At 48.1% G+C, this 22,836-nt stretch overlaps 1 protein-coding gene across 1 annotated transcript; it reads left to right on the top strand.

Moving 5' to 3' along the window:
- Positions 1 to 1,699: 1,699 nt before the first annotated feature.
- Positions 1,700 to 21,526, top strand: ERO1A (endoplasmic reticulum oxidoreductase 1 alpha). The gene is made up of 16 exons (XM_036383896.1): positions 1,700 to 1,803; positions 10,332 to 10,451; positions 11,714 to 11,797; positions 13,291 to 13,329; positions 14,211 to 14,287; positions 14,379 to 14,452; positions 15,106 to 15,226; positions 15,626 to 15,663; positions 16,472 to 16,483; positions 17,618 to 17,644; positions 17,794 to 17,886; positions 18,586 to 18,832; positions 19,723 to 19,792; positions 19,925 to 20,011; positions 20,283 to 20,416; positions 21,139 to 21,526. The coding sequence occupies exons 1-16, from the start codon at positions 1,711 to 1,713 to the stop codon at positions 21,197 to 21,199; spliced, it is 1,377 nt and encodes a 458-aa protein (XP_036239789.1). The 5' UTR covers positions 1,700 to 1,710; the 3' UTR covers positions 21,200 to 21,526.
- The last annotated feature ends 1,310 nt before the right edge of the window (positions 21,527 to 22,836 follow it).

The following is a 22,836-nucleotide window of genomic DNA, read 5'->3' on the forward strand; positions in this document are numbered from 1 at the left end:
AGTCAAACAAAGGAGTTCCCAAAGCATCAGAAAGTCTGAAAGAATGTTTGAATAATGCATGAGACACATGAATATGCATGAGACACATGAATATGCATGAGACACATGAATATGCATGCACCTCAGCACGTAACAGGATAAAGATACCCTGGCTGTACACACTGCAGTGTTCTTTGGCTGTTGGCCAGGAGCACCCCAGCACTGGAAATATTGTTCTTTTACCATGTAAGAAATAGATTTGAAGAAAATTTTTAAACCTGATCAAAGGTTTTTCTATAGTATGTATTTGTATATAAATTTTAAAGTAAGAAGTATTAATTTAGAAATGTTATAGATAGGAGAGATACTCTTAAGAGAGAAATAGAAAGAAGTTTTAACAGACAGCCTTACCAAAAAAAAAATTAAACACTTTAGAAAAATAGAACTATGAAAGATACATTGTATTAAGACCCACAAAAAGTAATTTTGAATGATTAGCTTTAAAACATTTACAGGATGGTGGGGCCAAGACTGATAGGCCAAGAAATGCTTATAGTGTATTATAGAGTGTAATTAAGAAATATACACTGTAATATAATATAACATAGCATAACGTAATAGGTACATTATATATACATATAATAATACACATATATTACTTATATTATATTATATTATATTATATTATACTAGGCAATTAATATAATATAATATAATATAATATAATATAATATAATATAATATAATATAATATAATGTATGTACATTATATATATATATAATAATAGCGTATTATAGAGTGTAATTAAGAAATATACACTATAATATAATATAACATATATATTATAATAATAGCGTATTATAGAGTGTAATTAAGAAATATACACTATAATATAATATAACATAGCATAATATAATAGGTACATTATATATACATATAATAATACACATATATTACATTCTATTACATTCTATTACATATATTTTTATATATAGTAATAAATAGAATAGAATAGGACATAATATGTACATTATATGTACATATAATAATGCACATATATATTATATTATATTATATTATATTATATTATATTATATTATATTATATTATATTATATTATATTATATTATATTATATTATGCAATTAATATAATATAATATAATATATGTACATTATATATACATATAATAATAGACATATATTATATATAATATATATCAAGTATATTATATAATATATATCAAGTATATTATTTTATTATATATAGTAATTAATAGAATAATATATATAGTAATTAATATAATATGACTAATATAATATAGTATAATATGTATATTATAGTGCAATTAATAAATAAATAGCTTCTGATTGTAATAGCGCGAATTATAACATCTGCATTATCTCACCTTTCAAACGAAACTAAAAATAGAATAAAACTTTTCAAAACGCCTCTGAGTAAAAAAAAAAAAAAAACAACAACAACAACTACAAAAAAACCCCAAAAGCCTTTAATCCGACAAGGCGGATAATGATTGTCATTACCATGCCATTGTTATTACCCGTTCCAACCCGGACCGGCGGAGCGCTCCGTGTCCCGCAGGCGGCGGCTCCGTGCCCTCGCTCCGTGCGGCTCCGCGCGTCGCCGCCGGGCCGCGCCCCGGGCGGGGCGGTGCGAGCGGGGCGGCCCCGCCGAGCTGCGGCCCGGGCGCGCACGGAGATGGCGGCACCGATGGCGATCGTGCTGCCGGGGCTGCGGGCACGGCTCGTCCTGCTGGGGCTGCTGGCGCTGCCCCGCGGCGCACAGCCGAGCTGCTTCTGCCAGGTGGGCACGGGGGGGCAGCGGGATGGGGCTGGGCTCGGGCTCGGTGGGCAGGTCGGGGGTGCCCAGCGTGGGAAGGGAGTGGAGGTGCTGGGGACAGCGCGGAGGAGGGCTCGGAGATGCTCCGAGGGCTGCGGGAGCTTTCCTGGGTGGAAAGGCTGCGAGAGCTGGGCGTGTTCATATGGAGAGGGCTCCAGGGAGAGCTCAGAGCCCCTGGCAGGGCCTGAAGGGGCTCCAGGAGAGCTGGAGAGGGACTGGGGACAAGGGATGGAGGGACAGGAGCCAGGGAATGGCTCCCAGTGCCAGAGGGCAGGGATGGATGGAAGATTGGGAACTGGGAATTCCTGGCTGTGAGGGTGGGGAGGCCCTGGCACAGGGTGCCCAGAGCAGCTGTGGCTGCCCCTGGACCCCTGGAAGTGTCCAAGGCCAGGCTGGACAGGGCTTGGAGCAACCTGGGACTGTGGAAGGTGTCCCTGCCATGGCAGGGGGTGGGACTGGATCAGCTTTAAAGTCTTTCTAACCCAAACCATTCCAGGGTTCTGTGGTTCTCTTCCATGCCGCCTTAACTGTCTTCTCTCCCTGCTCCCATCAGTAGAGGGGAGTGCTCCAACTTGTTGAGCATTTCTTCCCCGGCTACCCAGGTGCCTTTCTTGAGATGTTTCAGGGATATCATTGTTATCTCTGGCAGCTGCTTCATCCCCTCTCCTGCCTTGCTGCTCTCCCAGCTCTGCTGTCCAGGATTCTCCTGCCACCCTGCCCTGCCATGCCCAGGTGGGAGCTGGGCTGCTCTGCTCCCTAAAACTCCTCTGGGGTTAATTCCTCTTGTTGTGTGCCAGGGGTGTCACTGTGCACTCAGTGCAGCTTCTGTTGAGGTACAGAAATGAGGGAACTGGGTACAAGCCTGGTTTTAAGGAAGAGATCACTCTGCAGTTCCTTCTGACAGCGCTTTGCACAAGCAAAGTGGCTGCCCCTGGATCCCTGGAAGTGCCCAAGGCCAGGTTCTTCTTCTGAACACATCTCTTCCATCCTACTCTGAGAGCAAATTAGTCCTTTAGTCATTCTGAGGAAGCACAAAAAAAAAAAAAAGTTTCTGCTCTACACGACCTGCTTGTAAGAATATTGCATCTGATTTCTTAGAGGTTATGATGTGACAGGTTGGACAGGGCTTGGAGCACCCTGGAACAGTGGAAGGTGTCCCTGCCCATGGCAGGGGGTGACATAAAATGGTTTTTGAGGTCCCTTGCAACCTGAATAATTCCTGTGATAAGCACATTTGTAAGATCAAGGAGTGAGGATGTCACAATGTCTTTAGCCCCTTTTTTTGGTTGCCTTTAAAAACAGGAAGTTTTTGTAAATGCTACTCTTGCTGTATTAAATTTCTAGTCCTTAAACATGCGTCAGGAATTGAGAGTAGAGAAAGAAAACAAATGGAATTACACTCTTGGCTTTGGCTTTGGCTTCTGGGGAGGCTCTTGACACTTTCAGCTTCCTGTGGAAATGGTAAATAAAAGCTCTGGTGATAAAGAATTGAAAAACATGCCTTTAGATTCTGGATCTCTGCAGGGTTTTTCCTTGCAGCTTCCTGTAAGCAGGGAGGTTTGAATGTTGAGTCAGGAGTGTGGAATGGGATAAGGAGCTGTAGCCACTACCTGAACTGGCATTCTGGCATGGCAGTGACTGCCAGGCTCTTTTCCTTGGGCTGGAGGAGCTGGTGTGCTGCTCTGAGCACTGCTGGGTTGCTGCAGTGCACTTTGCATTCTGTGGAGCAGCCTGGTTTTCCCTACAAATGTTTAGGGCAGGGTTTTTTATTACCTTTAGGAAAAGGTGTCATGTAGGGCAGCATTTCTCAGCCTTTGTAACCACCAACCCTTTTAAATCACACCTGAGGGCTGCCTCATCTTTTGGTTAAAAATAATCTGCTGATCCCCTTGGCCTGGTGGTTTTTATTGGCCACCAAAGAAAACACAGGGCCAGCCTTCAATGATCTGGTTTGCCCTCCTTTGTTTAGCTCCTTGAGGGCCTGGTACAGCTCTGGGTTCCTCCTGTGAACCATCTCCTGCTGTCTCATGAGATGCAGAAGCCTCAGAGTGGGTGACTGGAAGAGCTCTGACTTGTCTGCCAGCCTGTGCTGGGACAGGTGACAAGGGCCACTTCTGGGAGTGCTGCTCCAGCAATATTCCAGGTGCTGACTTCAGCAGGCTGTGATTCTGGAATGGGTGTTGCTCTCCTGTGTGCCTGCACCCAGGGCAATGCCTCACCTGCTTTTTGTCACTGTTATTTTACCTCCCTTCCTTAGAGACCAAGCAGCCCTGAAACCTTTATTAGAAACATCCATCTCTTGCTACAAACACTGGTGTTTCAAATACTGCTTTCTTGCTTCCCAAGCTCTGATTAACATTCCAATATCAAAATCCCCTCAAATTTTACAGGCAGCTCATCCCCCCCTCGAGATATTCTGTTTGCATCACAGCTTTAGTCAGCCATGGATGTCTCCTGTATATTCCTGGTAATTATTGTTCATTTGCTGTTTACAGGCTGATGCAGCTGCATTAAGGATGTGCTGCAGGTGTTTGGCAGAGGGGATTTTGTGAAGGTTTCCTGTCTGCCAGAGGGCTGGTTGCCTTTGGGAATGTTTCTGTGGGCAGGATGCTGTCATTAGGGGTGAGTCTGACCATGGAGAGTTTCCTCCCTGGGCCCTGGGCAGGTTTTCAGGCTGTCCTTGTGTTCCTGTGGGATTGGTGTTCACTCAGCAGCCTCTGGGGCAGGGATTCATTCCTAGCACAGTTCCCATTTCTCTGGGAAAGGGGAACTCTTCTCTCTTCAGGAGGAGTGTCCAGGTGGAGAGAAGCAGATCTTGGAGGTACATTCTGCCTCTGTGCTCTGGTGAGATCCCTCCTGGAATAGTGTCCTGCTCTGTGCTCCTTGCAGACAGGAGGGACATGGAGCTGTAGGAGTCCAGAGGAGGCCACCAAGATGATCAGAGCAGCTCTCCTGTGAGGAAAGGCTGGGAGAGCTGGGATTGTTCAGCCTGGAAAAGAAAAGACTTCAGGGTGGCCTAATTGTGACCTTCTTGTACCTGAAGGAGATGACAGGAAAGATGGAGAGAGAGGATGCACAAGGGATGGAGGAACAGGACACAGGGAATGGCTTCCCATTGCCAGAGGGCAGGGGTGGATGGGAGATTGGGAATTGAGAATTCCTGATGTGAGGGTGGGAGGCCCTGGCACAGGGTGCCCAGAGCAGCTGTGGCTCCCCTGGATCCCTGGAAGTGCCCAAGGCCAGGCTGGACAGGGCTTGGAGAGCCCTGAGATGATGGAAGGTGTCCCTGCCATGGCAGGGAGTGGAATTAAATGGTCTTTAGGCTCCCTTCCATCCCAAACCATTCTGGGATGCTGTGACAGCCCTTCAGGCCCTGGTTTGACCCCATCCTGAGGCTCCCACGTGAGATTTGCTGCTGTGTGAGTTCTGGGAAACCTAGTCCTTGTTTTCTGGGCAGAAGATGGGGACAGAGCACCTGGAGTGGCAGATGAAGCTTCCAGGGCAGGTGCAGGAGTGGCTGTGCTCAGCTGGCTGCCAGCAACCTGCTCCAAGTGCACTGGAAAAGATGAAATAATTTCATAGAATCTGGAAGGGACCCACAAGGATCATGGAAGTCCACTCCTTTGTGCCAGGAGACTTCTGCTGAGGGAGCAGGGAAGGCATCTGCTCACCATCAGCCTGGGACTTGTCCAGAGGAGCAGGCACTGCCAGGGAAGTTGGTACAGGCTAAACTCAACCCCTCAGCCTCTGTGACATTCCCTTCCCTGTGCCCTGTTGTGGCTGTGGTGGGAGATGCAGGAAAAGTTCTCCTTCTTTCCTGCCTGGCTGTGGTTGGAGATGCAGGGAAAGTTCTCCTTCTTTCCAGCCTGGCTGTGGTGGGAGATGCAGGGAAAAGTTCTCCTTTCCATCCTGGCTGTGGTGGGAGATGCAGGAAAAGTTCTCTTCTTTCCAGCCTGGCTGTGGTGGGAGATGCAGGAAAAGTTCTTCTTTCCAGCCTGGCTGTGGTGGGAGATACAGGAAAAGTTCTCCTTCTTTCCAGCCTGGCTGTGGTTGGAGATGCAGGAAAAGTTCTCCTTTCCTGCCTGGCTGTAGTGGGAGATGCAGGGAAAGTTCTCCTTCTTTCCTGCCTGGCTGTGGTGGGAGATGCAGGGAAAGTTCTCCTTCTTTCCTGCCTGGCTGTGGTGGGAGATGCGGGGAAAGTTCTCCTTCTTTCCTGCCTGGCTGTGCTGTGGGACACAGCGAGAAGAAATCCCAAAATCCACTGCTCAGGGGATGTTCCTGTGACACTCAGGGCAGCAGAAGGAGGTGGGAAGAGCAGCATGGAGGAGAAGGAGGCTGAAGCAGAGGCCAAACCCAGGGATTGCACAGTCCCTGCTGTTGGTATTCCCAGCACACGAGGTGGAGGTTGGATTTTGGGGTTGTGGCACCTCACCCTGGAGCTCACTCAGCACCCAGAGCCACTCCTGCTGCTCTGTCCCACTGGGACAGCCCAGCCCAGCCCAGCCCTGCCCCTCAGCCTCCTGCCAGCTTCTCACACCCAGGGCAGGTGGAGCAAACCCCTCAGCTGGGTGATTCACGGTGCCAGCAGGCTCATGGCACATGTTGGGGACTGGGTCCATCCCTGGTTTATCTCAAACAGCTGCTCTCCTTGGCACAGGCTGAGGATGTAGGTAAATATTTTGTGTGTGGGGTGGGAGGAAGTGTTTTGAGGTACCACCCACTGCAGGGCACGTTTGACACAGAGCTCAGCGGCTCTGGCAGCAGGAGGTGAAGTCCCAAACCAAGGGAGGGCTGAAAAATGGGTTCTGGGGTGGTTGTGGAGCAAGAGGGAACCTGTGAAATGAAGACAGGTCCTGCCAAATGCTCTGGCACTGCCACTGCCCTGAGTCTTAGGTTCTGGGGTGGTTGTGGAGCAAGAGGGAACCTCTGAAATGGAGACAGGTCCTGCCAAATGCTCTGGCACTGCCGCTGCCCTGGGTGTTGCAGTGGCTCAGCTTCAAGCTGTTTGCTGGGGCATCACTGGGGCTTTCACCAGGGCTCTGAGGAGCCTCAGCTCTTGGTGCTGCTTCTCTTCTGTACTCCTTTGGCTGTAGGTTGTGCACACACAGCCTGGGGAAATTGCCCATTTTTACCCATTCTGACTGAAATCCTTGGAGGAAGAAAGGTTGAGCAGATGTGGAGTTTTCCCAGCACCTTTCCCTTTGCCCCTTGCCCCCACAGGTGTGTTCAGGGTGACCCTGAGGCTGATCCCACCAATAAACTGGGGTTTGGAGTGCTCCAAAGGACAACCCCCATCCAGTCCTAAGGATTTGGGATCATCTGCAGTGCTTCCTGGTGGGGTAGAGCACAGACAACTTGTGGAAAAATACTACAGTGATCTTATCCATTAATGCATTTATTTCCAGCTCCTCTTGCACTGTTGTCCTGGTTTCTGACATCTTTTCCTACTACTAGAAGAGGACAAAGTTAGATTACAAGACTGCAGCTGAAGCCTCAAGCTCAGATCTTTCAGTGTATAACTTTCATGTAATTTCAGTCAAGAATCTTTCTTGTGTGTAGTTCCATGCAGTGTTCAGACTGCAAACTGATTTATTTAATTGCCCTGCAGGGTATGCCAACCAAATAAAATTAAGTCCACATGAGCTGCTGTCATCTCTTTTGGCTTGACAAGAAAAAAAGTGATGTTAGTTTTTCATCTCTGGATTATATTCAGGATGAGGTTGGTTCTGGCTTGAATTGGTCACCAGACATAACAAAACCAGACCTGGTCCAAATGGTGCTGCCAGAGGGAGCATTGGTGGGAGCTCCAATGTTCCCACTTTTACAGGGATGTCATTCCTTTGGATACAGAGAGCAGCTGAAGATTATCCCCAAATCTTTTTTTAGGTCACTTTTAGACCCAACCTTTAAGCTTCCTGCCTTGAAGGATATCAAGATTTCAGGAAATAAAAATGTGGTTGGTTAGTGCCTGTGGTTTGTTGTTTTGATGTGTTTTCTTAAATGTATATATAAATTTGCAACAGCTTTAAATTGGGTAACTGGATTAGCAAATTGCTGCTGTTTGTTTTTACGAGGGTGATTCAGGTGAGTGGAAATCTTAAATCACTGTTAATCTTCATTACTGTGCAAAATGCAGGACAGAATTCAGTAAATGTGTGATGGTGACACACTGAGCTGCAGTGTAAACACTGAAAATATGAGTGAGCCTCCAAATCATGCTGCCTCAACAAAACAGAGTTGTTCCAGTGGGGTGGGGAATTCTGGCTATTTTTTCCCCCACCTCCCCATTTCATGTGACTCTGTGCTCCATTTCTGCATCCTCCTCTCAGCTCCATTTCCATGGTGGTAAATATAATTTTATTTAAGTTGTTGTGTAGCTCTTGTTGAGTTATGAGGAGCAGCTGAGGGAGCTGGGCAGGGGCTCAGCCTGCAGCAAAGGAGGCTCAGGGGCCCTTGTGGCTCTGCACAGCTCCTGCCAGGAGGGCACAGCCAGGGGGGGTCGGGCTCTGCTCCAGGGAACAGGGACAGGAGCAGAGGGAACGGCCTCAAGTTGTAACAGAGGAGGTTTAAATTGGATATTGGGGAAATTTCCTTCATGGAAAGGGTTGTCCAGCTCTGGCACAGCTGCCCAGGGCAGTGGTGGAGTGCCCATCTCTGGAGGGATTGAAAATCTCTCTGGATGTGGCAGCTGGGGAATGGTCAGTGCTGGGGTAGTGGTTGAACTCAGTGATCTTTTCCATCCTGAATGATTCCAGGATTCTCTGATTTCCCCAAGGACTCACTGGGGGTGTGGGGGAAGCAAAACTACTTCTGTGTTGAGCAACTTTGTAATCTGCCAGTAATGGATGTGTCAGGAAACCACAGCTGAATTTGTGCTACTTCTTTCTTTGTTTGGTGTTTTATTTTTCCTCCTTCAGGGCTTGCACAAAGCCTGTTGAGTTGTTCAGGATGATGCAAGAAGGATCCATCAGATGTAGAACAGATGTTTTTGTGCCAAATGGCTCTCTGAGGCCAGCAGAGGGACTGCTGCACTTAATCACAGAGTCATGGAATGCTCTGGGTGGGAAGGGACCTTAAAGCTCATCCCATTCCACCCCTGCCATGGCAGGGACACCTTCCACTGTCCCAGGCTGCTCCAAGCCCTGCCCAGCCTGGCCTTGGGCACTGCCAGGGATGCAGGGGCAGCCCCAGCTGCTCTGGGCACCTGTGCCAGGGCCTCCGCAGCCTCACATCAGGAATTCCTTCCTAAAATCCATCCACCCATCCCTGCCCTCAGGCACTGGGAGCCATTCCCACTCCATCCCTTGTGAATCCTCTCTCCCTGTGTTTCCTGTCAGCTCCCTCCGGCTCTGGGGGCTGCACTTGGCTCAGCCTGGAGCCTCCTCTGCCCCAGGTGAGCACCCCAGCTCCTGTCAGCCCTTCCTGACAGCAGAGCTGCTCCATCCTCTGCTCACACTCATGGCGGTCTCCCCAAACCACACCAGACCAGACCAGACCAGACCAGACTGAACCAAACCAGACCAGACTGAACCAAACCAAACCAGACTGAACCAAACCAAACCAAACCAGACTGAACCAAACCAAACCAAACCAGACTGAACCAAACCAAACCAAACCAGACCAAACCAAACCAGACCAGACTGAACCAAACCAAACCACACCGAACCAAACTAGACCAAACCGAACCAAACCAAACCAAACCAGACTGAACCAAACCAAACCAGACCGAACCAAACCAAACCAGACCAGACTGAACCAAACCAAACCAGACCAGACTGAACCAAACCAAACCAAACCAGACCAAACCAAACCAAACCAGACTGAACCAAACCAAACCAAACCAAACCAAACCAAACCAGACCAAACCAAACCAAACCAAACCAAACCAAACCAAACCAAACCAGACTGAACCAAACCAAACCAAACCAGACCAAACCAAACCAAACCAGACCAGACCAGACCAGACCAGACTGAACCAAACCAAACCAGACCAAACCAGACCAAACCAAACCAGACCAGACCAGACCAGACCAGACTGAACCAAACCAGACCAAACCAAACCAAACCAAACCAAACCAAACCAAACCAAACCAAACCAAACCAAACCAGACCAAACCAAACCAAAGCTGATGAACCACAAGGACTTTCTGTGGGGCTGGCATTGTGGCATTGTTGCCTAGCTGGTGCCACATACAAACTGCAGCTCTAGCTCCCTGTTATCCTCCAGGAGTGGCTTCCTGAGGCTCATCCAGGAGGGCCCTGAGCTGGCAGCCTGTGGCTCTCAGCAGCCATGTCCATTCTGCTTAAACTTAACTTGGCTTGCTGGGAAAAGGAAAGAAAATGATGAATTATTTTATTCTCTGCAGTGTTAAAAAGTCCTGGCTGAGTTGCTTATATTTGTTATACGTATAGTTGTTTATATTTAGTTGTTATATTTGATGTCTTAGTTTTGGTGTTGTTGATTGTGATTTCATTGTTTTTCTCTCCCCCAGGTTACTGGTTATTTAGATGACTGCACCTGTGATGTAGAAACCATCGATGCCTTCAACAACTACAAACTTTTTCCTAGACTGAATGAACTCCTGCAAAGTGACTATTTTAGATACTACAAGGTCATTTTCTCTTGCAAGAATTGTATTTCTTTGTGTGCTGCTGTCTTTTTTTTTTTTAATTTCCTATGAACTTACTGCTGATCTTTTCAAAATCAGACACCTGCATTTTAACCCTGATCTTTTAAGAGTGCAGTCAGTCAGTTGGGGGAGAATCTCAATAAGATGCAATGTACTTTTAAGAGGATTTCAAAGATATTTTCTTATCCATTTTTGCCTCTTATGCAACACATTAATGAGAGGACTTCCTTTGGTGAGCTGTGATTTAAAGATGCTGATGAGCGGTGATCCATAATGAGAGGATTTCACATGGAAAACCTGCATTAGTTCCAGACCCTCAGGTTCATTGATGGCTGTTGCTGCCAGACATTCCATATTGGATTGGATTCCATGAGGTGGATTCTGCTCCCATTCAGTCAGATTCCCTTTATGCCCCTCTCTTCCAAACCCACCAAATCCTGTTAAATGATGATTGTTTTGGAAGAATGGTGCTTGGTACCAACTCATGAAAGAGAAAAATTTGGATTTGTTAAAGAAGCTCATGTCCTTTCTCTTTCCAGGGTTGGGATTTGTGACAGAATGACTGAGATTGGTCTGAATGAAGCCTTGAATCCTGGAATTCCAGAATGGTTTCATCCAGTGCCACCCCTGCCATGGCAGGGACACCTCCCACTGTCCCAGGTGGCTCCAAGCCCTGTCCAGCCTGGCCTTGGGCACTGCCAGGGATCCAGGGGCAGCCACAGCTGCTCTGGGCACCCTGTGCCAGGGCATAACCACCCTCACAGCCAGGAATTCCCAATTCCCAATGTCCCACCCATCCCTGCCCTCTGGCACTGGGAGCCATTCCCTGGCTCCTGTCCCTCCATCCCTTGTCCCCAGTCCCTCTCCAGCTCTCCTGGAGCCCCTTCAGGCCCTGCCAGGGGCTCTGAGCTCTCCCTGGAGCCTTCTCCCCTCCAGGGGAACATTCCCAGCTCTCCCAGCCTGGCTCCAGAGCAGAGGGAGCTCTGGCCCTCAGGACATTCTGGAATTATGGAAATGTGTGTGTGAGAAAGCCCCAGCAGAAAGACCCAAGCAAGGATTAAAAGGATTTAAACCTGTGCTGATAACAAGGTTGTGAGTGATGTTGTCAGTCTGGGTCGCCAAGGGGGTTGCTGGTTGGAACAAACAAGTGCAGAACTTGGGTTTCTCTTGGAAAAATGGGGAGTGGAAGGTTGGCTTGGCTGCAGGGGGAGATGTGTTACTGATGGGTGATGTGTTATTTGCAGGTAAACCTACAGAAGCCTTGTCCCTTTTGGGAGGACAACAGTCACTGTGGAATGAGAGACTGTGCTGTTCAGCCCTGCCCCTCTGTAAGTACCAAATCCATTCTTTTACCTTTTTTTTAATTTATTTAACTTTTGCAGAGCAAGAGGAAACAGCAGACAAGTGACTGAATCTTTATTCTACTTACAGCAAAACTGGGGCTCTGATGGATCTTTCATGGGTGCAGCAGCACTGGTGGCCATAAGAAAGGCCAAAATCTTAAATTCTGTACTAATACTAATTAAAGTTTCAAGGCAGATTTTAACAGCTGACCCTCTGCAAACAGCCAAAAACTTCTCCTGGTCTTTTTAGATTTTTTTTTCAATTAGTCATTCGTTTTTAGGGCAAATCCATTCTTGATTTTGTGTTAATTGACAGAATTTGTTGCCCATGAGCTGCTCTGTGGTTTAATTTTGGCTAATGAATTTGTCTCAGAGCTTTCCAGGCCTCTTGTAGGAGAAATGGTTCTTTGAGCATCCCATTTCCAAGGGCACTCCTGTCCCTGTATCCTGTATCCTGGACAAAAGGGTTTTGTTCCCTCAGCTGTAAGAAAACACCCTGACTGCAGATGCCTGCCCAAAACCAGGGGGTGAGAAGGTGAGGGAGTCACAGCTTGGTGGCTGGTGGCCCCTTTGGGGACATTTCATGTTTTGGTGTTGACAGCCAGCACAGACTGTCTTACTCCCTCACTCTTGGGTTCTAAAATGGAATGATGAATTTTTTATTTTTTTTTTTACACCTCAAAATAGCCCTAAATGTTGTTTAAATACTTTTTCTTCCTTAAAATAAAATCTATTTTTGGTAGTGATTATGAGTAATGTGATGGAGTTCTGTTACAATTACCTAAGTTTTAGCTGAAAGTTGTTCTAATTTTAAGAACTGACTGTCCCTGCTGTTCTTAATTATTTTGATTTAGGTCCATTTCATCCTGAAATCAATAAAAATAACTCCTATTGCTTAATTTTTCTTTTTACCATCACGGTATTTGCTCCTGTAGAAATGGTTCTATTGCCTTCCTACTCCTGGAGAAAATGAAAGTTGAGGAGAATTTTGGGGCTGGTTGTGTGGGGCTGACATTCCCTGATGGAATCAGATGGAATCATGATGGATCAGAGGGAAGTTTGGAATGTCTTGAGTCAGGGGCTGGTAGATGAAAAATATGAGGAGGCACCTGGGCTCCTTCCAGGAAGGTGATGCCAGACCTGGCTTCCCCAAACTCCTGCTTGGATAAGCAAAGCAGAACCTGATGTAGCACCTGAGGAAGGCTTCAGACCTTTGGAGAAGAGGAATCTTGCAAAAAATAAAAAAACAACAAAACAAAACAAACAAAAAAAAACAAAATCAAAATAAACAACTAGGAATGTTTCTTCTCCTTGGTCTGGGGAGGAGTGAGGAGTTGGATGTGCTGCAAGCTGGGCTGAGTGTTGTGGTCACCTTGTCACCTCTGGCAGCTGTGCTGACACCCCAGACCTTTCCCAGAGATGGGGCTGAGAGGTCTCACCAGCCCCACAGGTGGCACTTGCTTTGTTTTGTCTTTCAGGATGAAGTCCCTGATGGAATCAGAGCTGGAAGTTACAAGGTGGGTGTGGCTGAGCACAGAAGGATGAGGGGGGTTTGTTTTGTGGTCCAGTTTTGTGCCATAGAAGTGCCAAGGTTGGAAAAGACCTGGAAGGTCACGGAGCCCAGCTGTCACTGCACCAGCCCCATGTCCTCAAGTACCACATCCACGTGGGTTTTGATCACTTCCAGGGCTGGGAAGTGCCCCACCAACCTGGGCAGCTCCTTCTAATGCCTGGCAACCCTTTCCAGGAAGGAATTTTCCCTAATATCCAATCCAAACCTGCCCTGGCCCAGCCTGAGGCCGTTCCCTCTGCTCCTGTCCCTGTTCCCTGGAGCAGAGCCCGACCCCCCCGGCTGTGCCCTCCTGGCAGGAGCTGTGCAGAGCCACAAGGGCCCCTGAGCCTCCTTTGCTCCAGGCTGAGCCTCTCCTGGTGCTCCAGAGCCTTCCCCAGCTCCATTCCCTTCCCTGGACCCTCTCCAGCCCCTCAAAGTCTTTTTCTGTCATGAGGAATCGCAATCTGGCCCCAGGCTTTGAGCGTGGCTCAGTAAATGTCAGGATGTTCTTTAGGCTTGAATTTTTACTCTCTTCGAGTGCTTGGAGAGCACAGAGCCTGTGGGGTGGCTGTACTGGGGCCAGGTGTTCTGCCATCTCTCCAGGAGTTGGTGTCACCAGGCACACAAAGCTCCCAAGGCAGTGCCAGGGCTGCCCCGAGTCCCTGCAAGACTCGGCAGCATTGCACAAACCTTTGGGACATCCTGTGCAAACACAGGGGGGGCTAAATCATGAAAGGCTTTCTGGGGCTTAACCTGTGTTAATAGTGCACTGAAGGCTAACTAAAACAGAAAAAAAAAATATTTTTTAATCCTCATCCCTCCCCACCCCTTTGCTTTCCAACCCAGTATTCAGAAGAAGCCAACAGCCTCGCTGAGGAGTGTGAGGAAGCCAAGAGGCTCGGAGCCGTTGATGATTCTTTGAGGTTTGACTTCTTTTGCCATAATCCTTCCTTGTCCTGAAGGAAAGCTGGGCTCAGAGCCCTCTCTGAGAGGTTTTCCCCACGTTTTTTGCAGCAAGGAAACACGGCAGGCAGTGCTGCAGTGGGCACAGCACGACGACTCCTCGGACAGCTTCTGTGAGGCTGATGGTATGGGCACCTGGCAGGGATGGCAGGGCTGCCATGGGATTTGAGCACTTCTGCTGAGCTTTAAATCATGGAATGGTTTGGGTTGGAACCTTAAAGCCCATCTTATTCCACTCCCTACCATGGCAGGGACACCTTCCACAGTCCCAGGGTGCCCTGACCAGCCTGGCCTTGGGCACTGCCAGGGATCCAGGGGCAGCCACAGCTGCTCTGGGCAGCCCTGTGCCAGGGGCTGCCCACCCTCACATCTGGAATTCCTTCCCAATATCCCACCCATCCCTGCCCTCAGGCACTGGGAAGCCATTCCCTGTCTATCCCTACAGTTCCTGAGTGAGAGCTCCTCTCCCACTTCCTGTAGCCTGTACAGATCCTGGAATGTTGCTCTGAGGGCTCTACACAACCTCCTCTTCTCCAGCCTGAACAGCCCCAATTCCAGGCCAAAGTGCAATATTTCATCTCAACAGCATTTCTGCTCCTTTCCACCCCCCGTGACCTCAGTATTTTGAAAATAATACACCAATATTTCTGAAAAAGCTTCCTTGCTGCTCAGGGCCTTGCTGTGTCCAGCAAGGTGGGGCAGAGGTGGCTGGATCAGCTTTGGAAAATATCATTTTCCCTGAGAAAATCCTTGTCCCTGAGGCAGCTGTGCTCCACAGACATCCATTCTCCTGATGCTGAGTACGTGGATCTGCTCCTGAACCCAGAACGCTACACTGGCTACAAGGGCCCCGATGCCTGGAAGATTTGGAACAGCATTTATGAAGAAAACTGCTTCAAGTAGGTGCTTTGGGGGACCAGTTCCACAAACCTGAGGGTGCTGGATTGTGCAGAGGGGCAGAAATGAATCCTCATCCTCCTCTTTGCTCCAGTGCCTGTGCAGGGTGGGATGCACCAGGGACAAGTCATGTGGCTGGCCCAAAAGAAGAGAATTGAGTTTTCCTGCCTGTTTTTTCTAAAAAAAAAAAAGGAGAAAGCACCACCAAACCCCACAGAAACCCACATTTTGCTCTATCCTTTCCCTTCCTGAGCAAAGTTAAAGCATGGAAGAGGATTTTAGATCCCCTCAGGCTGTTTGAAGTAGCTACTTCTGCTCTGCTGCTCTGCTCTGTTTGTGCACACAAGAGACAGTAACTTATTTACATCTCTTATTTAAATTATTTTTTTTCCTCCTCCTAGGCCTCAGAATGTAAAAAGACCTTTGGCATCTGGCAGAGGTGAGTCATTTATTTATCTCACTAAGTGGGTTAGTAGTGAACTGATCCCAGCTCCAGGAGCAGTAAATGTTCCCTGGGCTCCTTCTCCTGCTGGATCAGAAATATCTTGTAGCTCTTGACCAAGTGTAGAATTTTGTGGCACCTGAAGTGGGTTTTCCTAGCATCCATTGTGAAAAAGGAATGTCTGATCTTCCAGTCCTGGAAAATGGTGAGTTTTGGAGGGGCTGGGAGCAGGACTGACCCCTGAGCTCTCCTTGGCTCCCTGGTCTCTGAATTTGGCAGTGCCAAAGCCCCTGTGATGGGTGGAAATGAGAACCTGGCTGGATCCTCCATGGAACCACCCAGAGAGCAGCTCTGCCCTGGAGCCAAGGCCAGGCAGTGTCAGTGAAAGCAGGGAGGGGGTTTGGGAGCAAGAGATCATCATCACCCTCCAGCAGCACCCTCTGCCACCAGCTCCTCATTTCCCCCTCAATTGTGGAGCTGTTCATCCCCTCCTGTGACCCTGGTGGGAGGGGTGGCTCTTCTCCTGCTGAAGGACATGTGCAATGTCCCTGGAAATGTCAGCTGTTACTTCCTTTGCAAATATTGATCCCTCCTGCACTGCTCAGGTTACTCAGCACTGTTCTCATCGGTGTCCTCAGAGCTGCACTTGGGGTTTCTGTGTTCAGAACATCTCCAAACCTCCCTGGAGAGGATCCTTCTCTTGTCAGAGCAGTGCTTGTACTCTGGAGCCTAATTTTGGTTGTGTGTAATGTTTTTATTCTCTTTTTCTCTCTCTCCCTCCACCACTTGTGCTTTTTTCCCCCAGGAGATGATGGAGGTGAGTGGCACTGTTTGTTTTTACTGCTAACAGAAACAAGTGGGCTGTCCTTATCCTGCTGTCACAGGCTGTGCATCAGATAATGCACCTGGTTAGCAAAATCATTCATCAGGCAAACCAGGAACTGCAGGCATGGCATCATAGGAAATCCTGAGTGGGATCACAAGGATCAGAGTGCAGCTGGCCCTGCACAGACCCCCCAGCAATCCCACCCTGGGATCCCTGGGAGTGGTGTCCAAGCACTCCTGGCAGCCCTGGGGTTGTTCCCATTCCCTGGGGAGCCTGGGCAGTGCCCAGCACCCTCTGGGGGAGGAACCTTTCCCTGATATCCAACCCAAACCTGCCCTGGCACAGCTCCAGCCCTTCTCTGACAGGTCCTGTCCCTGCTCAGCAGAGTGGAGATCCCTGTGAGCTCCCTGTCCCAGCCCATCCTCATGTGAAGGGTTTGAAAAGTCCAGCAGCACTTTTTTAACAGCACAAGTCCAGTCTGAAGGCAGTCACTCGAGTGTGAGCAGCCTTTGGGAACAGGAATTGTTCTGTGTTTTTTCAGTGCTCATTACTGGGAAAGCTTTGAACAGATTCATAATCCCAAATTGCCATTATCTGGAGCAGTAGGAGAGGGGTGCCCAACTCCCTCAGGCCCTGGGAAGGGCTGTTCCCTGCAGTTCTCCATTCTCCACAGCATTTTCCTGTCTCCAGACCATCCCCAAATCCTGATCTCCAGATCCCTTCCCTGCACAGAGCAGGGACAGTGAAACCCTGACTTGTGGCATTCTGCACGCTCGGTTGCACTCTGTGGTTTTTTGGTTGGTTGGTTTGTTTGTTTTATAAAAATATCCCTCTCCCCACTGTGGCCAGAAGAGGAAAGCAATCCCTGATCCTTGTTTTTCCCTGTTGTGCCCCCCCAGCCCCCTGGGGAAAGCCCACGTGCTGTTTGAGCTGCTGCTGTGCCGTGTTAGAGAAGCATCACTCACAAGGGTGGGCAGGAAAACTCTTTTCATGCTCTTTTAATGCTCCTTTCCCAATTTCTGCAAATTGGAGTGGGCTGAGGGTCCTCTGGGGCCAGCCTGGAGGTGGATTCAGGGCATCAGGCTTGGGCTGTTCCCTCACTGATGTGTTTTCATTTCTTTCCAGGGCACACATTTTACAAGTGGCTCAAAGGTAATCCTTGCTCTCAACGTGGCTGCTCCTCCTGGGATGGACAGGAAATGGGCAATGCTGGGATTAGTGGCCACTCTCAGTGGGATTCGATTCCTACCTCACAATCCAGTGAGTGCCTTCAGTGTCTTAAACTGCCCTTTTCTTTGCAGGGGTCTGTGTGGAGAAAAGAGCTTTCTACAGGCTCATCTCTGGTCTGCACGCCAGCATCAACATCCACCTGAGTGCCAGGTACCTCCTGCAAGGTAAATCCTGCTGCTTCCTGCCCCAGCTCTCCTGCCTCACTCCTCACTGACACCTCCCTGGCTCTGCCAGGTGCTGCTTGGAGCCTGTTTGTGCTCTTCCAGCAGCCAGCTGGTGTAACAGGGTTAGGGATGCAGTTGCCTCATGCTTCTGGGTCTGACAGCATGTTCTGTACCAGCCCTTCCAGCAAATATTCCCTCTGTTCTTCCTCCAAGGTTATTTTGGAGTGAGTTTCTATTGGGTGAACAAACAAATAATTAGCTATTAGTAGAAAGATAGGAATAAAATACTAATTCTAAAAGTTAATTGAACAAAATAACTTTAAAAGACCTTAAACCTTTGTGTCTTGTAACTTTTTAGTACCTTTTTCTTTGTACACTAAGTCTAGTATGTAAACAACATACTAAACTATTGATAAGAGAAAAAATAAAATTGATAAGAGAAAAAAATAAACAACAACCTAACCTGTAACTTTTTATTACCTTTCTCTTTCTACATTAAGTCTAGCATGTAAACAACATACTAAACTATTGATAAGAGAAAAAATAAACAACAACCTAAAGACCAAAAATACAAAAAGTCCCATTTGTCTCTCAGTTCTACACAGAACTTTTTAGGGATCTCCCCATCAAAGGAACCTTTGGGGGGTTCCCACAAAACCCCTGCACCTCTGATGCCTTTGGGGTTTGTTTCTGTCTCAGATTCGTGGTCGGAGAAGAAATGGGGCCCCAACGTCACGGAGTTCCAGCAGAGGTTTGATGAAGTTCTTACCAATGGGGAAGGGCCCAGAAGACTCAAAAACCTCTATTTTCTGTACCTGATTGAGCTGAGGGCCCTGTCCAAAGTGCTGCCCTTCTTTGAGCGCCCTGGGTTCCAGCTGTACACCGGCAATGAGAGCCAGGATGCAGAGATCAAACACCTGCTGCTGGAAATTCTCCATCTGGCCAAGTAATTGCACTCAGTGCCTGGGGACAGTGGCTCGGCCACCATCCCTGTGTGCTTAACCTGCCATGTAAAGCTCCTAGAAAGGCAGCTCTGGCTTCTTCCTGGAGTCATTTGTGCAGTAGGATCACAGAAACATGGAGTGGTTTGGGTTGGAAAAGGGCTTTTTAAAGGTCATCTAGCCCAGCCCCTTGCCATGAGCAGGGACATGGAACCAGTAGTGTAGTTTTGCTGGGAACACATTAATAACATCTGTATGGAAATTGCAGAATTTGGGTAATTAGTCCCACAGTTTAATTAGTCCCATGGTTTAATAGCCTTGGCTGCATTTTGGATTTAGCAGAATTGAATTTAATAACTGCCTACGTGTTAGCCCTAAAATTGGCTACCTGTGTGACTCATCTGTGGGATACCAGGCCTGGCTTCATGTTTGCAACAAAAAAAAACCATCCTAAATATCTTGGTAACAGAGGTTTGAGCTGTTGGATGGAGTTTGGAGTAAAAGGAATAGAAGATACTGGAACCAGACAGAAATGGGTGTCTCCTAAAGTGATCAATGTTTGATTTATCTCATCACCCTCCTGTGCTTCTGTCTGTCAGCACTGAAATTGCTGAAAAAGTCTCCAAGATGAGATGCCAGCTCAAATTGGAAGAGAAAGTACAATCAAATACAAATTGGAATGCAATCAATACAAATTTGAAGAGAAAATAAAATCCCAGGGTGGTTTGGGTTGGAAGGGGACCTTAAATCATCTCATTCCACTCCTTGGGAGTGGATGTCAGATTAAAACACCTCTGGGGATGTCCAGTGGCTCCCACCTGTGTTTATGCCCACCCCTGACTGCAGCCATACATCCAAGGAGGGCAGAAATCAAACTCTCAGCATTCCCTTCCAGGTCCTTCCCGCTGCATTTCGATGAAAACTCCTTCTTTGCAGGGAATAAAAAGGAAGCTGCTAAACTAAAGGTAATTCCTGCCAAGGACCCCACTGCAGGAGGCTTTTCCTACCTCAGTGCCACTGAATTCCAGGATTAATTCAGATTAATACTTGGAAGGAGCCCTAATTAGTGCACAACCATGAATGTCTTTTCCCCCCAGGAGGAATTTAGGCTGCACTTTAAGAACATTTCCAAGATCATGGACTGTGTTGGCTGCTTCAAGTGTCGGCTGTGGGGGAAGCTGCAGGTGAGATTTGTCAGCAGTATTTGGGAGCTCTGGGGCTGGGATTGGCCCTTGGATCCCAAGCAGGTCCTGGATAGAGCTGAGGGCTGCTGATTGCTCAGCTGTGCAGGGAGCAGCTGATGGGAGCCTGCTCAGCCTGGGGAGCTGGGGTGAGCCAGGAGAGGGGAGGGCTGCAGGGCCTGGCTGCAGTGGAATCCTCCTGGCCTGTCCAGAGGATGCTGCCCAGGGAGGTTTGAGTGCTGCTGTTCAAGGATCCTCTTTGATCCCTGCACAGACACAGGGCTTGGGCACAGCACTGAAGATCCTCTTCTCAGAGAACCTCATCGAGAAGATTCCTGAGAGTGGCCCTTCCTATGGGTTCCAGCTGACCAGACAAGAAATTGTGGCCTTATTTAATGCCTTTGGAAGGTGAGTTTGAGACTTTCCCCTCTGTTTTTGCATAAACTGCTGTGTACATCCAGTTTGAGCTCTAATTTCAGGCAGTTCCCAGCAGTTTTGGGAGAGACTCTTGCTCTGGTCATAGTGTGGTACCAGGTGTTGGTATGGAGTACAACAGTTGGAATGATTTAAAATATTCTTTATACTCTGCATTTCTGTAAGGAATTCAAGGAAGCATTTATGCTAAGATACAAAGAATTTAATCATTTTTAAGGAACTGTGGGACTGTTTTGGGAGCATTGTCCCAGGCAAGGGCTGCTGTCCTTAAGCCTCTCCCCCAGTTCATGATGGCATTTTTAACTGGAATCCATCAGTCCAGCCTCTCTGGATGAGGAGTTTTGGTCAGAAAAGGAGGATAATGAGGCCTTTGGGAGGGGATTTCAGGACACTCTGGTTATGCATGAGCTCTTTGTGATGTTGAGAGACCAGGAGTTTCTGGCAAAGAGGATTTTCCAAGGATGAGTTCCTTAACATCCTATTCCCCTGTGATTCCCAGTGTTTGCTTTAGAAAGAGGCAGGGGAACAGTGAAGGGCCTGGTTGTAACCTCAACCTAATTTAGCTGAATTCCAAATCTTCTCTTCCCAAGAGCTGCTTGAAGCTGTGCTGGATGCAGCCCCTTTCTCCCAGATTTTAAATAATTCACTACATGAATGTTGCTGTAACATTTCCCTTCTGCTTTCCTTGCACACAGGGTTTCAACCAGCGTGAAAGAACTGGAAAACTTTAGGAATCTCTTACAAAACATGAGATGAATTCAGTGGAGAAAGAGAGATTTGAGGACAAACACCATCATTGCACCCCTCTGACCATGGAAACCACTTGCTGGGCCTCCTGTCCCATGATTGTCTGTAACCTGCTGAGGAGATATTTTATACAAGGGAAAAAAAAAAAAAGCTATTTTTTTGGTATAAAAATGGGGACTATATGTAAATTTTATTTTATATATTGGAAGATCATTTGGAATAACTCTTTTTGAAATATTGCTGTGCTGTTTGAAGATGGATCAGACCCATGGCCTTACCTTTGGAAGCTGGAGGTGGGGCAAGAACTGTGCCATTGAATAAATTTGGGGGAAATTCCTTGTCTGCTCCATCATTCCAAGCAGCCCCTCACTCACAGTGTGCCTACACCAACTTCTGCTGCATGAAAAAACAACTTCAAGGGATTGTAGGAGCTGCTGCTGTCCCAAGGTGGAGTCCTCTTCTTCAGAATTCCTCTTCTTTTAGGAACAGGCAGTTCCTGGTGCTCCTTCCAGCCCTGGTTGCACCATCCAACAGGGAGAAAGGACAGGTTTGGGTGTGGGCAGTGCTGATGGAAAACAGCCCCCTCCAAACCTGGATCTGTGTGCAAACCCCTCTGCTTTCCACCCTGAAATGTGGGGAGAGCAGGAGAAGCAGCCTGGGCTCCAGCTGAGCTGCTGCTCCTTGGCTCAAGGCTGTGTGGGTGTGGATGAAGCTGGGGAAGGAATAAAGGAAGCTCCAGGTCTGGAGGTGCTGCTGGGTTTGGGGGAGGCAGTCCTGGAAAGGACAGAGCACAGCCCCTGGCCAGAAGTGTCAGCTGGGACGCTGGTTTGAGCACATTGCACCTCACAAGATGGAGACACAGGCTCAGGCAGAGCCTCCCTGAGCTGGGAGGGCTCCACGAGGGTCACAGAGTGCCCAGCCCAGCTCCTGGCCCTGCCCAGACCCCAACACTCCCACCCTGGGCACCCCTGGCAGCCCCGGGGCTGTGCCCATTCCCTGGGCAGTGCCAGCACCTCTGGGGGAAGAACCTTTCCCTGATTTACACCCAAACCTGTCCTGGCACAGCTCCAGCTGTTCCCTCAGGGCTGCAGCCAGAGAAACACCAGAGGATAAAAGAAACCCCCTGTGCCACCCCCAGAGCCCATCCCAGAGCAATCGGATGTGCCAGGTGCTGGCAGGGCACAGGGGATCACAGGGCCACACCTGGAGCTGGCTGGGTCACCTGGGAGCCATCCCAGCACAGAAAGTCCTTTTTTTGTTGTTGTTTTTTAAATTTATTTCAACAGAGTAGTGCTTGGTTACAATTTAGTGAAGAACAAATAGGTACATTCATTGGCCACAGCTCCTGGGGCAGCAGCTGCTACCCACCTGCAAAGCCAGAACACTGTTAAACCATACAAAAAAAAAACCAAAAAAACAAAAAACAAAACAAAACAGAAACAAAACAACCCCACCAAAAAAAAAAAAAGTTTAATGAAAGGCAACTATGCATTAAAAAAGTCCTTGTAACTTCTGAGCTATAAATGACTTCAGTAAAACACAGGACCAGCCCCAGCAGGAGCTGTCAGTCCAGACAGAGGAGAAAACCCAAACTTGGCCACTCGCTCAGGGGCCCATCAGCAACGAGGCTCACTGCCCTGACCTGC

The sequence above is a fragment of the Molothrus ater genome, chromosome 6 (assembly GCF_012460135.2).
Source record: "Molothrus ater isolate BHLD 08-10-18 breed brown headed cowbird chromosome 6, BPBGC_Mater_1.1, whole genome shotgun sequence".
Lineage (NCBI taxonomy): Eukaryota > Metazoa > Chordata > Aves > Passeriformes > Icteridae > Molothrus > Molothrus ater.

What these genes read in the sequence shown, in the direction of transcription:
- ERO1A (XM_036383896.1), top strand. Translation starts at nt 1,711, where the DNA reads ATGGCGATCGTGCTGCCGGGGCTGCGGGCACGGCTCGTCCTGCTGGGG. An exon ending in AGCCGAGCTGCTTCTGCCAG is followed by an intron (nt 1,804 to 10,331) that starts GTGGGCACGGGG and finishes TCTCTCCCCCAG; the next exon opens with GTTACTGGTTATTTAGATGA. An exon ending in TGCCAGGTACCTCCTGCAAG is followed by an intron (nt 17,887 to 18,585) that starts GTAAATCCTGCT and finishes TTTCTGTCTCAG; the next exon opens with ATTCGTGGTCGGAGAAGAAA.